General features: G+C 42.1%; 1 protein-coding gene across 3 annotated transcripts in view; it reads right to left on the reverse strand.

Moving 5' to 3' along the window:
- LOC109899711 (potassium voltage-gated channel subfamily KQT member 5) overlaps positions 1-17,303 on the reverse strand; it is a 136,653-nt gene extending 119,350 nt beyond the window's left edge. For all 3 annotated transcript variants that reach the window (XM_031835717.1, XM_031835716.1, XM_031835715.1), the window contains exon 1: positions 15,842-17,303. In XM_031835717.1, coding sequence (XP_031691577.1) covers positions 15,842-16,290 — 449 coding nt within the window. In that variant the 5' untranslated portion in view covers positions 16,291-17,303. The remainder of the gene's footprint in view (positions 1-15,841) is intronic.
- Positions 17,304-18,150: the final 847 nt, after the last annotated feature.

An 18,150-nucleotide genomic window follows, 5' to 3' on the forward strand; every position in this document is an offset into this window, starting at 1 on the left:
AAAGGGTTCAACTTGGAACCAAAAGTAGTTATTTTCAGTGAATTCTCCTATATGGGGACAGTTAAAGATCCCTTTAATCCCTTTAAAGCACCTTCTTTGCTTACTTCAGACGTAGTTTAGACATTTGCACTAAAAACCTATCTGGCTTACTTTTCATAAGAAGTATACAAGACTATATCATTATGAAAGGGTTTTCAGAAAATGATTTTACATTAAGAGATCATGGGAGAGTGTCATGGGAGACGGGGTGCTTGCGTAGGTGAGTGGGTGTCTGTGCATATGTGCATTAGGGTTGGTGGATAAGGAGATCGTTTAGAGATAATGAGATAACCATCACATTCTTAATCACAGGCACCAGACTCTCTCCCCTTCCTTCTCTCCCTCGCTCTCTCTCTCTGGGCACAAATTAAAGAAGAAGCTCAGCAGTGATGTGGTGACTGTGTTGTGTCAAGTAAAGGATCAAACAGTGTCCTGTTCACCTAATGCCTCTCTCTGCCCATTCATACTCTTACTGGAATACACATTGTCACACTGTTTATGTGCCTCCATGCACCTCTCTCTCATCTTTTCTCCCCCCCCCCCCCCTCTCTCTTTCCCTCTCACAACATCCTATCTGTCTGGATTCTACTGCCTACTTTTTCCATTGGGTACCTGCCAACACCGGTCTCCACATGTACCTTTTAACGGTGGACCAAAACACGAGGTGTTTTATGTGTATGTGGGTTGTATATAGTTGTCTGTGAGACCGATGACACAAAAAGGAGTGAAAATCTAACTGAGTTACTGTGTAAATGAGGTTAGCGGTGAGGTAACGTCAACGTACGTAATGTCAGAGTACAATCAAGAAGAGATGTGTTACCTATCAATGTACCACAGAGGCTCTTGAATGAATTGTGCTGACGCACTTAGCTGAAAAGTGAGCAACACAATCCAATTATCGCTGCTGCGTAAGCTTAGTACAAACTGGCTCTTCATCACAAATACACACACGCAAACACACATGCACGCACGCACGCACACACACACAATAAGTCAGTGGAAACTAACTTTGGCTCCTAGACTAGCACATGATGCAAATTGGTGGTTCTGTCCCGGCTCAGCAAATCTGATTACTCAAACACACAGCAGCACATTACGAGATTGGATCGTAGTGTCATTATTGATTCAATAACGGAGCACTATTTGGCAAGGGTAGGGCCTGGTCTTTATTGGATTCATGCTAGAGTGGTTGGACCAGAACCGCAGATATCAACAACTCAGGGAAATCCACACAGGCTTAGTGAGTGGAGAGTGGGGTTGAGGGGGAACAAGCCTGGTTGAAGTTGCCCATAGACTGAGTGAAGGTACGTTTTATGATGTGGAAGGTATCTATGGTCAACTACTATCCAGAGTAAGTTAAGCACTCACCTTGGCACCCACAAGCTCATAACATTTATACACGACCATCCTCAGAGAGCTTCCTACCTGTGCCCACATCGCTCTCTCTCTATCTTGAGACATACACTACCGTTAAAAAGTTCAGTCACTTAAAAAATGTCCTTGTTTTTGAAAGAAATGCTCTGTTGTTCAGAGGACCTAGCCAACAACACAGCTAACACAATAATTTCAAACTGAAGCTGGAAAGACAACAAACTAGCTGCACTTTGTTTCGTTTTACCTTTTTTCAGTTTACAGTGCCTTGCGAAAGTATTCGGCCCCCTTGAACTTTGCGACCTTTTGCCACATTTCAGGCTTCAAACATAAAGATATAAAACTGTATTTTTTTGTGAAGAATCAACAACAAGTGGGACACAATCATGAAGTGGAACGACATTTATTGGATATTTCAAACTTTTTTAACAAATCAAAAACTGGAAAATTGGGCGTGCAAAATTATTCAGTGAGGATCTCTGAATGATCCAATGTTGACCTAAATGACTAATGATGATAAATACAATCCACCTGTGTGTAATCAAGTCTCCGTATAAATGCACCTGCACTGTGATAGTCTCAGAGGTCCGTTAAAAGCGCAGAGAGCATCATGAAGAACAAGGAACACACCAGGCAGGTCCGGAATACTGTTGTGAAGAAGTTTAAAGCCGGATTTGGATACAAAAAGATTTCCCAAGCTTTAAAACAACACAAGGAACACTGTGCAAGCGATAATATTGAAATGGAAGGAGTATCAGACCACTGCAAATCTACCAAGACCTGGCCGTCCCTCTAAACTTTCAGCTCATACAAGGAGAAGACTGATCAGAGATGCAGCCAAGAGGCCCATGATCACTCTGGATGAACTGCAGAGATCTACAGCTGAGGTGGGAGACTCTGTTCATAGGACAACAATCAGTCGTATATTGCACAAATCTGGCCTTTATGGAAGAGTGGCAAGAAGAAAGCCATTTCTTAAAGATATCCATAAAAAGTGTTATTTAAAGTTTGCCACAAGCCACCTGGGAGACACACCAAACATGTGGAAGAAGGTGCTCTGGTCAGATGAAACCAAAATTGAACTTTTTGGCAACAATGCAAAACGTTATGTTTGGCGTAAAAGCAACACAGCTCATCATCCTGAACACACCATCCCCACTGTCAAACATGGTGGTGGCAGCATCATGGTTTGGGCCTGCTTTTCTTCAGCAGGGACAGGGAAGATGGTTAAAATTGATGGGAAGATGGATGGAGCCAAATACAGGACCATTCTGGAAGAAAACCTGATGGAGTCTGCAAAAGACCTGAGACTGGGATGGAGATTTGTCTTCCAACAAGACAATGATCCAAAACATAAAGCAAAATCTACAATGGAATGGTTCAAAAATAAACATATCCAGGTGTTAGAATGGCCAAGTCAAAGTCCAGACCTGAATCCAATCTAGAATCTGTGGAAAGAACTGAAAACTGCTGTTCACAAATGCTCTCCATCCAACCTCACTGAGCTCGAGCTGTTTTGCAAGGAGGAATGGGAAAAAATTTCAGTCTCTCGATGTGCAAAACTGATAGAGACATACCCCAAGCGACTTACAGCTGTAATCGCAGCAAAAGGTGGCGCTACAAAGTATTAACTTAAGGGGGCTGAATAATTTTGCACGCCCACTTTTGCAGTTTTTGATTTGTTAAAAAAGTTTGAAATATCCAATAAATGTCGTTCCACTTCATGATTGTGTCCCACTTGTTGTTGATTCTTCACAAAAAAATACAGTTTTATATCTTTATGTTTGAAGCCTGAAATGTGGCAAAAGGTCGCAAAGTTCAAGGGGGCCGAATACTTTCGCAAGGCACTGTACATTTCTTTGTATATATCCATACAAATTATTGCAGCTGATTCATGATTACTACTGTTTGAGAAACGCTTCCTGCCTCTCTGTCTCTTCCCTACTCCCGACACGTTCATTACCATGAGACACCTGTTGTATAAAAATAAATCAGTCAATTGAAATCAATTCATTAGGCTTCACAATGGAACTCAGGATCTGGTCAAGGTATCTCTGAGCATTCGAATTGCCATCGATAACATGCAATTGTGTTCATTGTCCATAGCATATGCCTGCCCATACCATAACCTCACCACCACCATGGGGCACTCTGTTCACAACGTTGACATCAGCAAATCGCTCGCCCACAAGACCCCATACACATGGTCTGCGGTTGTGAGGGCGTTTGGACATACTGCCAAATTTGGTGCACCCCACAGTTTGGGAACCACTGTTTTAAACAACTTATTGGCCGATGTCAATTCAATTACTTAAATTCCATGGAGTTTTTTTAACTTTCCGTGAGCTCAATGCGCACATCACACAGTTCCTCTAGAGATAAATCAGATCCAGACTGAACGTACTTCGAGTTCCATGTACTTTTAATGAATAAAGTGAAACTTAAGCAAATACAAAACATATAAAAGGATAAATGAACCGTGACGACAATTCAGTGCGAACAGGCAACTAAACATAAACAATATCCCATAACCCACAGGTGGAAATAATGCAACTTAAATATGATCCCCAATTAGAGACAATGATTACCAGCTGCCTCTAATTGGGAATCATACACAAACACCAACATAGAAAAATAAACCTACAACCCCACATAGAAATAATAAACTAGACTAAACACCCCTAGTCACACCCCTAGTGGGAACTGTCAGGCTTTGGTGCCTTCTTCCCGTGGGTTCAAAACGAAAGAGAGAATGATATGCTTTTGTAGTACCTAGTCTGTTTTCCTTTTTGTTTTGTCAACTTTCCGGCATGTTCTCTGTGAAGTAGGCTACGGGAATTTGGTAACTTTTTACAACTTGGCTTAGTGTTATATATCTGAACCTATCTATTTGGGATTCTCAATCGGCCAGTGACCCTGGGGCGGCAGGGTAGCCTAGTGGTTAGAGTGTTGGACTAGTAACAGAAAGGTTGCAAGTTCGAATCCCCGAGCTGACAAGGTACAAATCTGTCGTTCTGCCCCTGAACAGGCAGTTAACCCACTGTTCCTAGGCCGTCATTGAAAATAAGAATTTGTTCTTAACTGACTTGCCTAGTAAAATAAAGGTAAAATAAATAAATAAACACGCTTGCCTCCCCCTGGCTTTGGTAGCTAACTCAGCCTGCACACTTTTAAAATATTTACCATCGAATGGTTCCCAGCCATCATTCAGTAAGTCTCTTCTCTCTCTTTGCTTTGATCTGTGGTTATGTTTTAATTATGTTGTGTTAGTTGGGCTCTAGCTTGCCGACCATAACAATGGTGGCTGGATAGGCTAATAGCTGATTGGCTAAATAGATAATGTTAGCTGACTGGCTCTCTTGCTGGCAAATATAACTGCATATAGCTAACATTCTTTGATAACTGGTTAGATGGCGTTATGTATTTCCAAAACTTTGGTTTACTTTAATGTAAGCTACTGTAGGTGTTGATAGCAACTGGCTGACTCATGTAGTGCTAACCTAACATTAGCAGGCTAGTAGGGCTAACTTTAGCAGGCTAGTAGGGCTAACGTTAGCAGTCTAGTTGACTAGCAACCTTGTAAGTTGATTTGTAACAATACATTCATTAAGTATTTGCTTGTAAGTTGTCTGAAAATGTAATTGAAACCAGTAGTCATGAGTGCTAACAATTTGGTTTAATTTGAAGTTATTTCTGTTGGAGTTTACATTATAGGGAATAGACTGACTTGCCAGGTCCTCCATATTACATCACCCCCCAGAAAAACATATTCTGTCACGCCCTGGTCTTAGTATTTTGTGTTTTCTTTATTTATTTGGTCAGGCCAGGGTGTGACATAGGTTTATTTTGTGGTGTGTTTGTGTATTGGGGTTTTTCGTAGGTTTTGGGATTGTGGCTTAGTGGGGTGTTCTAGCAAAGTCTATGGTTGCCTGAGGCGGTTCTCAATCAGAGGCAGGTGATTCTCGTTGTCTCTGATTGGGAACCATATTTAGGCAGCCATATTCTTTGAGTGTTTTGTGGGTGATTGTCCTTATGTCTGTTGTGTAGTTGTTTGCACCAGTATTAGGCTGTTTCGGTTTTCACGTTACGTTTATTGTTTTTGTATAGTTTGTGTTTTTTTCTTCATTAAATATGTATCGAACTAACCACACTGCATTTTGGTCCGACTCTCTTTCAACGGAAGAAAACCGTAACATATTCCGACGTAACTTTGGCATTCTTTGGAATTCTGAAGTTTTATGTAATAACTTGAAAAATAGAAAAGGGAGGTGTAACTTTTCATTGGGACATTTCAAATCCATATGTTGTATGTGGATATGTTTATGCTGCCTACCCTTTAACCAATCGGAATGAGTGCCTAAACAATGTTTTAACCCTATCCCAAACCTTAACCCTTACTGTAGCCAATCGGAATGTGCCTAAACTTAACCCTTATAAAGTTTGGCATTTTACTTTTAGAGAAATTAGGAACTATACAGGGCAGCAGAAGCAACAAAAACACATTTTTTTGAGAAGCTTTCAAATTTGACATTTGATGAATTTGGATGAACGTCTAATTATGCTGGGAGGCTGTGAGAGCACGTTGAATAATCTGCACAGAATCTCAAACCGCATTGATCACTTGCACCATGTAATCTCAACTGCAATCCAGGTCATTTGGTTGTACTATTAGATAACGCACAGTAATAACACATTAAGTTGTTGGATAAATAAACAAAATATCTGATATTGTTTTCCCTATTTGAAATTTGTTGTGATTTGAAATGGTTGAATGTGCAGTGATAACACATTTAGGTGACAACTAAATCAAAAATCAGACATTGATTTTCATTGGAATTTGGTTGCACTTTTAGATGGTTGAAAGCATAGTGGTAACACATTGGGAATTCATCAAACTTTTGTCTGTCTTTTTGAGTAGGTGAAAATGAACTCACCAAAAAATGAAACGTCCATTTTTCAGGACCCTGTCTTTCAAATATAATTCATAAAAATCCAAATAACTTCACAGGTCTTCATTGTAAAGGGTTTATACATTAACAATTCATGAACATGCACCTGTGGAACGGTCGTTAAGACACTAACAGCTTACAGATGGTAGGCAAATAGGACACTAAAGAGGCCTTTTTACTGACTCTGAAAAACACCAAAAGAAAGATGCCCAGGGTCCCTCATCTGCGTGAACGTGCCTTAGGCATACGTTTTGGAGCTTTACACACTCTCTGTCCACAATTGTGGCACTTTTCATTTTGGAATGGACATTCACTGTGCTGGTGATTATCTCCCCCACAACTTGGCTTAGACCTTTGTGATGTGGGCTGCTTTGTTCCTGTGTAACCTTGAGGACGGGACTGAGAAAAGTGTGACTTTTGTGAGCCTTTTTCACCACATGCATCACTGACCTTGTGAACACCTATCTGATGTTCTGCATGTCCCGATAGCTCAATAGTATCCCTCTGGGCAAGATCGAGTCCAAGTGCGATATCACAGGCTTTCTTAAAGGTCAGGTCCTTCTCTGACAGAAGCCTTCTGTGATATGCTTCACCTGTGAGACCACCTACAAACTTGTCTCGGAGAGCATCATCAAGAAATTGTGCAAACTCACATGTACTTGCCAGCCTTTTCAAAGCAAGGATGTAATCAGCCACGGTTTCCCCTTGACCCTGGTGACGTTGGTAAAATCTGAAACGTTCTGGCAATGAGAATTGGCTTAGGCTTGAAATGCCTTGAAAGGGTTTCAGTCAGTTCTGCATAGGTCCACTCCACTGCTTTTCTTGGTTCAATGAGACCTTTCATCAATCCATACTCAGTTGGACCTAAAACATTGAGAAATACGTCTGCTTTCTTTTCTTCTTTGATTTCATTTGCAGCCAGCCAACGCTCAAAACGCTTTAAATAGGACTCAAAATCCTATTTTGTAGCCTCAAACTCTAGTACTCGAACAATGGTTGCCATTTTCACAGTTAATTGTTCAGTTTCCTCATTCCTTGTATTCCTTAATTTTCAGAAATGTAATCTAATTCTTCACTTCAGAAGTTTCTGCAATTACTTCATTCACTGCACTCATTTGTAATAATGTACACATAGTGTTACATTCCTTCTTGCTTTTTTTTCTACAATATTTCTCCACTGAGATCGCCTAATTTCAATGGGTTCAATTTGTTTTTTAATTTAACCACCTGAGGACAGTGTCGCTATCCTGGACTCCAATAGGCTTGCTACTTGGCAGCTCCTGAACACTGTGCCTGCTAGCAGTGCTTAAACTTTTCTATTGGCGGAAAAAATAAATAAATACCTAACGATATACATAATTATTTAGAGGTTCATTACTCACGCAACATTCTTCCCTTCAAGTAATGTCCGTTTAAGAAGCTTAATCACCTCGTCGCCACTGCAATATTTGTGTTGTGGAAAAATTAGCAGGCAGGAGACGGGAGTACAGTTAGTCTTGTTTAGTCAAAAACTCTCGTGCTCTCCAGCCCCCGGCACAATAGTGTGCATGTGCATTTCCTATTAGGTGTAGTAACGTAACCCTGCCGTAATACATTACTGCTTAGTAACAGCATAGTAACTAATATAAACAGATGTAGATCACAGATACTACAGCTCCGTTCATCTTTCCCTCAATAGTCTCTATGTCCCTGCCACTGAAAAGCATCCACACAGCATGATGCTGCCACCACCATGCTTCACTGTAGGGATGGTGCCAGGTTTCCTCCAGCCATGACGCTTGGCATTCAGGCCAAAGAGTTCAATCTTGGTTTCATCAGAACAGGGAATCTTGTTTCTCATGTTCTGAGAGTCTTTAGGTGCCTTTTGGCACACTCCAAGCAGGTTGCCATGTGCCTTTTACTGAGGAGTGGCTTCCGTCTGGCCACTCTACCATAAAGGCCTGATTGGTGGAGTGCTGAAGTGCAGAGATGGTTGTCCTTCTGGAAGGTACTTCTATCTCCAATCAAGTTGTAGAAACATCTCAAGAGTGATCAATGGAAACAGGATGCACCTGAGCTCAGTTTCGACTCTCATAACAAAGGGTCAGAATACTTATGTAAATAAGATATTCCTTTTTTAATTTTTAATAAATGATCTACAATTTCTAACAACCTGTTGTTGTTTTGTCATTATGGGTTATTGTGTGTAGATTGATGAGGGATATTGTTTATTTAATCCATTTTAGAATAGGGTTGTAACGTAACAAAATGTGGAAAAAGTCAAGGGGTGTGAATACTTTCCGAATGAACTGCATGTGTGTCCATCTCTTGTGGTGCATTGTGAGGCTCAGTAGTGGTGTGTGGGTAAAATCACCATGGAAACCATGCCAGATTATGTGTTGCGATAATTGTTTGCTCTATAACCTGTTAGTTCATATGCTTTGACACCGTGATATATAGGCCTAAAGCCGAGACAATAAGAAGACACAGTAGCAGAATAAAGAGAGCAACATCTGTGCAGTGAAGTCCACAAAACATATTGCATGTAACAAACAATTACATGACCTACAGCATGTTCAAGCAAGTCAATGTTTCCGACATTTAACAGCTATTGATTTAGAGTTACGGCAAGTCGCAAAGAAAACAGGCGCCGACTCCACAATTCCAGCACCATTTCAACTTCAACATCATCTAATCACCTATGCTTCAGTGACAACTAAAAACGTTTTAGTCCAATTCCTGACCGCCTTCTGGATGATAGCGGGGTGAACCGGCCGTGGCTCGGGTGGTTGATGTCCTTCATGATCTTTTTGGCCTTCCTGTGACGGGTGCTGTAGGTGTCCTGGAGGGCAGGAAGTGTGCCCCCGGTGATGCGTTGGACAGACCGCACCACCCTCTGGAGAGCCCTGCGGTTGCAAGTGGTGCAGTTGCCCTACCAGGCGGTGATACATCCTGACAAGATGCCCTCAATTGTGCAGCTGTAAACTTTTGAGGGTCTTAGGGGCCAAGACAAAATTCTTCAGCCTCTGTTGTGCTGTTGCGCCTTCTTCACCACACTGTCTGTGTGGGTGGACCATTTCAGATCGTCAGTGATGTGTACGCCGAGGAACTTGAAGCTTTCCACCTTCTCCACTGAAGTCCCGTCAATATGGATAGGAGCATGCTCCCTCTGCTGTTTTCTAATGTCCACGATCAGCTCCTTCATTTTGTTGACGTTGAGGGAGAGGTTATTTTCCTGGCACCACTCACCTCCCTGTAGGCTCTCGTCATTGTTGGTAATCAGGCCTACTATGGTTGTGTCTTCTGCAAACTTGATTGAGTTGGAGGCATGTGTGCCACGCAGTCATTGGGTGAACAGGGAGTACAGGAGGGAGCTGAGTATGCACCCTTGTGGGTTGAGGATCAGTGAAGTAGAGGTGTTGTTCCTACCTTCACCACCTGGGGGCGGCCCGTCAGGAAGTCCTGAGATTCAAACCCAGGGCCCCGAGCTTGATGATGAGCTTGGAAGGTACTATGGTGTTGAAGGCTGAGCTGTAGTCAATGAACAGCATTCTAACATAGGTATTCCTCTTGTCCAGGTGGGATAAGGCAGTGTGCAGTGCAATGGTGATTGCATCATCTGTGGATCTATTGTGGCGGTAAAAAAAATTGAAGTGGGTCTAGGGAGTCATTTAAGGTAGAGGTGATATGATCCTTAACTTGCTTCTCGGAGCACTTTATGATGGCAGAAGTGAGTGCTATGGGGCGATAGTCATTTAGTTTAGTTACCTTTGCTTTCTTGGGTACAGGAACAATGGTGGACATCTTGAAGGAAGACGGGACAGCAGACGGGGATAGGGAGAGATTGAATACGTCTGTAAACACTCCAGCCAGCTGGTCTGCGCATGCTCTGAGGACATGGCTAGGGATGCCGTCTGGGCCGGCAGCCTTGAGAAGGTGAACACGCTTAAATGTCTTACTCATGTCAGTCACGGAGAACAAGAGCCCACAGTCCTTGGGAGCGGACCACGTTGACGGCACTGTGTTATCCTCAAAGCAGGCGAAGAAGGTGTTTAGCTTGTCTGGGAGCAAAATGTCGGTGTCTACGATGTGGCTGGTTTTCCCGTTGTAATCTGTGATTGTCTGTAGACTCTGCCACATACGTGTCATATCTGAGTCGTTGAATTGCAACTCCACTTTGTCTCTGTACTGACGTTTTGCCTGTTTGATTGCCTTACAGAGGGAAAAACTACACTGTTTGTATTCAACCATATTCCCAGTCACCTTGCCATGGTTAAATTACGTGGTTTGCGCTTTCAGTTTAGCGCGAATGCTGCTATCTATCCACAGTTTCTGGTTTGGGTAGGTTTTAATAGTCACAGAGGGAACAACATCCCCTATACACTTCCTGATGAACTCAGTCACCGTGTCCATGTATACATCAATGTTAACATATCCCAGTCCATGTGATAAAAACAATCTTGAAGCATGGATTCCGAATGGTCAGACCAGCGTTGAATAGAACTTAGCACGGGTACTTCCTGTTTGAGTTTCTGCCTATAGGAAGGGAGGGGAAAATGGAGTCGTGATCTGATTTGCCAAAGGGAGGGCGGGGGAGGGCCTTGTAGGCATCCCGGAAGAGAGAATAGCAGTAGTAGTGTTTGTGTGTACACGCACATGCAAGTAGCAAAAACATGTTGACTCACCCTACTTGTGGAGAGACGCCAATGCCATCCTCTTTCATGTTGCCTGAATGGTCTATGACTCTGCCATCCAGTACAAGCTGTTAGTTTTGGTTGTCCTAGGCTACCTGGCTAAAATGCTTGCTCACTAGACTGACTTCCTTTCATAGGCAAACGATGCGCCAGGCCAGCTCGTTAACATTAGCCAGCCAACTAAATCTAGCTACATGTTGAACTTACAGTAAAATAATAAAAAAGGATAAAAAAGTCTGAATCCCTATCTCTATCCATAGCTTATTTAGGAAAGGGATTATTTTAGCTAGCTAACTGGCTACCGGAGGACAACGACATGCAACAATTCAAGTTTTCTGTCAATGACATTTGGCTTCTAATGTAATGTGATTGATGTGAAGCCAAATCCAAACTGGCTTCCCTTGACACTTTTGTTTGGTGCGCCAGGACCATTCAGCTGAGCTCACTCAGTTTAGCTCAACGCTGATTGGTTATTATTTTTTCTTTTTTTATCAAGGGAGGCGAAATGCTCGCTGGCTTCCCTAGCATTCAGTGCTACACCTGCAGCAATGTCATGCTCTTTTTCACCCGACAGCATAGATAGGCTACACATAAAGAGACAGACGGGCGCTGTTTCATTCACTTGGATGCTTTCCCCCGGGAGACACATTCAGCCTCTTGTGAATTGAAGGAAATTTATGAAACCCAGAGAAATTAAAGAAAAATGACTTTGTATGTTTTTTTCTTGGTCATTTTTTGGAGGAAGCCTGGCTTCCCTTGGCATCAATGAATACACGCCACTTGTGAGGCTGAGTTGTGGTCAGGGCAGATGTAAGGACTTAACCCCGGTGACCCTGCTGTCCCGCCTGAACAAATAAACCATCAACATCCTGCTTCACAGCCCCTCGCCGTGCCCCATCTTACCCAACCTGATAGCTCCATTACCTTCACATACTCCTCCCTACACTCCACGGCCACGAATCAGCTGCAGTGTTAGGAGAATATTTAAACTGAAATCAAATAAAAAGTCAGCACAAATAAGTGTGTGTGTGTGTGTGTGTGTGTGTGTGTGTGTGTGTGTGTGTGTGTGTGTGTGTGTGTGTGTGAGAACTTTGAGTCTGCAACTGATAGGAATTGGACACACATTGATTCTGTCTCATGTGTGTGTGTTTTTGTTTGTTTGTGTTTGGTTTTGCTATGCTTGGTCCTCACAAGGATACTTGACCAATGAAAATGTGGATAAGTGGGGACATTTCTTTGGTCCCCACAAGGAAAATGGCTATTTTAGGATTAAGTACTTTGTTAAGGCCACATCAACAGATTTTCACCTTGTCGGCTCATGTATCCAAACCAGAAACCTTTAGGTTACTGGCCCAATACTCTAACCGCGAGACTACCTACCACCCAACCTACTGAGTCTACCTATAATGTAATTTACTGTTTCAGATCCCATGATGAGAAATTAGATCTCTAACTTTGACTAAAGGAGTCCGATAACATAAAATAGGATTTCTCAACCCGAACTGTTCCCGAGTACGGTTATGTGCACACAATAATAGTTTCATTTAAACGTTTACATGCTTTGCAAGAAGAATGATTACCCTAATAGTCCTGTTTACATGGACACATCTGAAATCAGGCTTCCTGATGGGAGTTTGATAAATGCAGAAAATCGCCAATCAAAATAAACCTTTTACCACAACGACAAACCATTTCTGTATGGACCTCACTTTGTGCATAGGGGCATTGTCATGCTGAAACACAAAGTTGGAAGCACATAATCGTCTACAATGTCATTGTATGCTGTAGCATTGAGATTTCCCTTCATTGGAACTAAGGGGCCTAGCCCAAACCATTATTCCTCCTCCACCATACTTTACAGTTGGCACGAAGCATTCGGGCAGGTAGAGTTCTCCTGGCATCTGCCAAACCCAGATTCGTCCGTCTGACTGCCAGATGGTGAAGCGTGATTCATCACTCCAGAGAACGCGTTTACACTACTCCAGTCAGCCGCCGCTTAGCATTGCACATGGTGATCTTAAGCTTGTGTGCGGCTGCTCGGCCATGGAAACCCATTTCATGAAGCTCCCGACAAACGGTTATTGTGCTGACATTGCTTCCAAAGGCAGTTTGGAACACGGTAGTGAGTGTTGCAACACAGGACAGACGATTTTTACAAGCTATGCACTTCAATACTCGGCCTTCCCATTCTGTGAGCTTTTGTGGCCTACCACTTCACAGCTGAGCCGTTGTTGCTCCTAGACGTGTCCACTTCACAATAACAGCACTTTCAGTTGACTGGGCAGTTCTAGCAGGGCAGAAATTTGATGAACTGACTTGTTGGAAAGAATGAATCCACTCATTTGAAGGGGTGTCCACATACATTTGTATATATGGTGTACTTCAGTATGAGACTGCTATTATTGAAGTCGTTTGTGGTGACATCAAAAAATGAGGGGTGTTGTACAAAACAAAGTAATCAGAGATTGGATCATCTCTGACCAATCAGAGTATCAAAGCCAATGACGAATTATCAAAACGCAGCTTTACCCTCGTGTTTTGTCTCTGGCCCAACCCATCGGTTTCTGGGACAAATCAGACCGTCTGGAATGGATTTCCATTCTACAAATCGTCTGAGAGGTACTCAGAGCCACACTCATTGCAGAGAAGAAACTAACGTCCGTGGGTGTGATGTAGCGTTTGGCCGGTGCAAGGAATATGGGTAGCCTATCAAGATTCATGTGTTATCATTATGACTTATCTAATAGCAGAACCAAATGACCTGGATTGCTGTTGAGATTACATTAAAGGTATCAATGCCGTTCGAGATTCTGCACAGATTATTGCAGCAATTGTGAAGATCTCCACAGATCTGCGATGACCTATGCATGCTATCTTGAACATGCACACTTTATATGATTACATAAAACATTTATAGTTGCAGTAACCTCAAAATGTGGCCATGGATGTGTTACTCATTCTAAGGTTGATTGTTACATTAGTTTGTGAGATAGCCTAAAGTTAAGGCTATTTACTGTATTACAATAGTAATATTGAATTGTGTTTGGTTGACAATGCAACCAAATGTCAACATTTAAAGGAGATGTATCTACTGCTTCGATAGTTCCATCTGAGCCACTGGCTTACTCCCATTCTTTAATTTATATTTTTGGTTGAGTTGAAGACGTGAATCCAACATATAATTTGTTCACAAGTTCATTGGCTATTTATTGTATTTCAAAGGTGATATTCAATTGTGTCTGGTTGTCAACGCTACCAAATATCAACATTTGAGAGAGATTTATCTTCTTCTTAGATAGTTCCATCTGTGCCATTTAGTCTGGATTTAATTCCAGTTTTGTCTACAAATCAATAATTGATACGTTGGATTCACATCTCTATCTCAACCCCCAAAAAATGTAAATGCACTTCAAATAAAGTCGGATATGATTTAGTCCTATTTTTGTACTTTGATTGTTGGTTGAAATGGAGACGTGAATGCAACATATGGTGCTGGCACATGCGCAGATTAAATACACCTCTGGAAATCTGATTTAAGCTGTTTACATATCCTAATCATTTGAAAGATTGAAACACCTGGTTTTCTGAGCAATCGGCATATGCTTACTTCAATTATGACTTTACGCCGATTAAGATGAGCAGAGTAAGGTGTTTACATGACTAATACCATACGTGGCCTACTACCATAATCACTTTAATATCGAGTGATTAGTGTGCGTGTAAACATGATTAGTGTACGTGTAAACATACTCGTATGGCACTACTCTACAACAGCAGCATCCAACTGTTACAATGAAACAATCCAGACAAGGCACTTGGACACTTGGATCCACAGCCTTTTTTTGATTTTGCTAAAACTTTTCGGTCCAGGTGTTAGCTGAACAACAAAAAAATAGTTTGCCTAAACTTAGCTCTGTACATTTTAAATTATGTATTTGCTCAATTTGTCTCATACAGTATGTTCATTCTACAATTAATTATTATTTGGCCATCTTAACTAGAAAAGGCTGTGCAACTGGTTACACATACAGTGATTTTAACATAGAACTTAGATACTTGATACACATTGACATATCCCATGTATACAGGAAATTGTATTACTGACCTGGGATTTGAACTCACAACCACTTGGTTCATTCTGATCTTCCTGCTATGCCACTATGTCTGTGTCAATGATCAGTTAATCTGTCTATTCTCTCATCATTGATTTGCTTTACTTGTTTGTTTTTTTTGGGGGGGGGGTTCTGTATAGTTGTCTAATGTTGGTAGGGCATATTACTCTGTTTTAATGTTACTCCTTAATTTAGTTTTTCTTGAGTGTACTTTTAACAGAGTTTAGATTTACTTTGAACTGCAAAGTACAGGTGAAATCTGTTATTTACACAGTGGCATAGCAGAAAGATTGGAATGCTGTGAACCAATAGGTTGTGTGTTCCCAGTTGAGAACCTGTTGAATAATGTGTGTCAAATATGTCAATTGAAAACATTGTATGTTAAAAGCACGGTATTAAACACATAATTTTAAATTGACTGAATGTTTGCCAACATTTTCTCATTTTGAAGCTAAGTTTGGGCCAATTAAAAATGCTCAGTTAACACTTTGACAAAAATATTGAATAACGATTTTTTTTAACAGTGTGGTTCTGGTAGCCTACACTTCACCTGGACAAAACCTCTAATCATTCCCTTTCCCCTACGTAGCTTTGTGCGCTGGGAGAATTCCCAGCAACAGGTGACTGATTTAGTACCCTGCCATAAAAGTACTGTTTAAATCTGTTTAGATTACATGATAACAGCTCGTATACTCACACGAAGGCGTGGTAGATGAACGCCCATGCCCTGGGTCTCTCCAGCACATTGTAGAGGTAATTCTGCAGACGCCGGTAGCGCACATTCCTGCGTCCGCTCTGCGCGCTGTAGATGAGCGGCTTCCCGAGCAAACTCATCCGGGCGCCCTTTTGCCTCTCCGCGCCGTCTGCACCTGCAGGGCCCAGCGAAAGCATCCTGTCTCCGACTCGAACCGCGTTGTTCATCATCCTCCGTCCAGACTCCACATCTTTCAACCCGTAGTCCTGAGCCCGACGCCCTGGTGAGGTTTTCATCCAGAGCCCAGTACCTGCCTCATCGCCACTGTGGTTGCGGGGCATGGCATCACCAACGCCGGCTGGGGATGTGCAGCTGGTACCGGGGACGTGCACATAAAGTGTAGATGAGTTTGCACAAAGGTGTAGGAAAGAAAACCATACGGCTATATTCATTCATTCATTGAAATAACTACAATTAACACTAGGCTATTTTATGGTCTCATCCTCTATCTCGGTGGTCTGTCTACTGGGGTTCGGTGAGGTAAGTAGAATTCTGGGGTTTGGAGACTTCTGTGCCCACGGCGCTTTGGCCATCTGCGCAAGGCGCGAAAGAGCAGGGTTATGAAGGAGTGTCAACGACTCCCGGACAGAAATTTGGCGAGGGGAGGAAATCACCCGACACTAACTCCCTCCCCCCTTCTCTTTCTCTGACTTCGATATGTAATATCCACGCGGCTCAGGATTTGCACAGACAGACAAGAGGATTGATGTTTCTGAACCAGGTGCGAGCTAGCTTTCCCAATTGTGGCACTTTGTTTGGTTCTTCACTGCGCGCGTCTTCAATCATGACACGGCAGTTGTCTAGAATGTTTAATCACTCAGAAACCAAGTATGTGGTATTAGAGAGCACCAACAAGCCCATGTCTAACATGGAATCGATGTGAAGCTTCAGCAGAGCCGGGTGACATGCATGTGCAGTGCTGAGGAAAATCTATTCGGGATAAGTGTAATAATCTGTATTCGGAAACACTGCCTCGATATAATCACACACTGCGACCTCACCTCTAAAATATCAACGGGCTCCTATGGAATAAACTCCAATTAAGCGCGTGTAGGCTTTTACACTTCCATTTTAAAGGCGGGTGAATAAGCGGTCATCCAAAACAAGAAACTCTCGCGTCAAAAGCAGATATACACATCGGGTAAATCCAGTTCCTCACTGTCCTCCCTCCTACTCACGGTGTCCCAGATTGTCGGATTGTAGACTCCCATGTAGCGCTGAATATGGGCATTGACAATTACAACGAGATTCATCCGTGGCCAAAGTGTCGTCGGTCTGATGTCCATGTTCGTTTACTTTCGTTTCAAATACGATTTTCTGTCCTCATTTTTCGTTTATGTAAATACGTTTATTTGAACTTTTTGCGGTTGTGACTCTAGGTCACACTTCACAGGCAACATGGATTTTGTCCGACCACGTGACCTCAAGTGAAATACACACACACACCTTATACATTGTAGCCTATTAGGCCTATGCAGCGGGATAAAACAAACTACACACTGGGCAAAAACTTGTTGAATCAACGTTTTTTCCAGGTCATTTCAACAACAAAAATTCAATGTGATGACGTTGATGGAAAGCGGGTTGAATTTGCAGAAAGTCATCAACCTATGGGAATTTTGTATTTTTTTCCCACCCAACTTTTAACCTAAATCCAATGTCATGGTGGCATTTGTTGATTTCACGTTGAATTCACGTTAGTTGGCAATTTAACCAAATGTATATGGAGTTGATCTGACATCTGTGCCCAGTGGGTATAGCCTACACTCTCATTGAAAAACGTTTCAATTGCACATGGACTGTGTCAGGGCAGGGAAATGTTTGTGAAATCATATTCATTCTGAAAAAAAAAAAAAACATAGACAGACCTAAATCTAAAAGTCTCATGGCCTATGTTATACAGTACTGCAGACAGTGCAGATGCTGTATGTAAAGCAATTACAGAGCAACCTACGTTAGCTTTAAAATGCAGTGATGTGTTGTAGGCCTATATGTCATGTAGCCTATATATAAACTATTTGATTTCGTTATCTATACCCAGGGAAGCACCAGTGGGGTGCCTCTAGTTACATTTCTGACAGCTCGCTTAGTAAATTAAAACCTCACAATCAATTTATGTGATTGCTCTCTAAAAGCCTCCTTATTTTGGTAAAACAGAGACTGAGAGACCTCATCTCCAATAAGATCTCTCTCTCTCTCTCTCTCAATTCAAATGTATTTATTGGCATGGGAAACATTGCCAAAGCAAATGG

The sequence above is a fragment of the Oncorhynchus kisutch genome, linkage group LG11 (genome assembly GCF_002021735.2).
Source record: "Oncorhynchus kisutch isolate 150728-3 linkage group LG11, Okis_V2, whole genome shotgun sequence".
In the NCBI taxonomy this organism is placed as follows: Eukaryota; Metazoa; Chordata; class Actinopteri; order Salmoniformes; family Salmonidae; genus Oncorhynchus; species Oncorhynchus kisutch.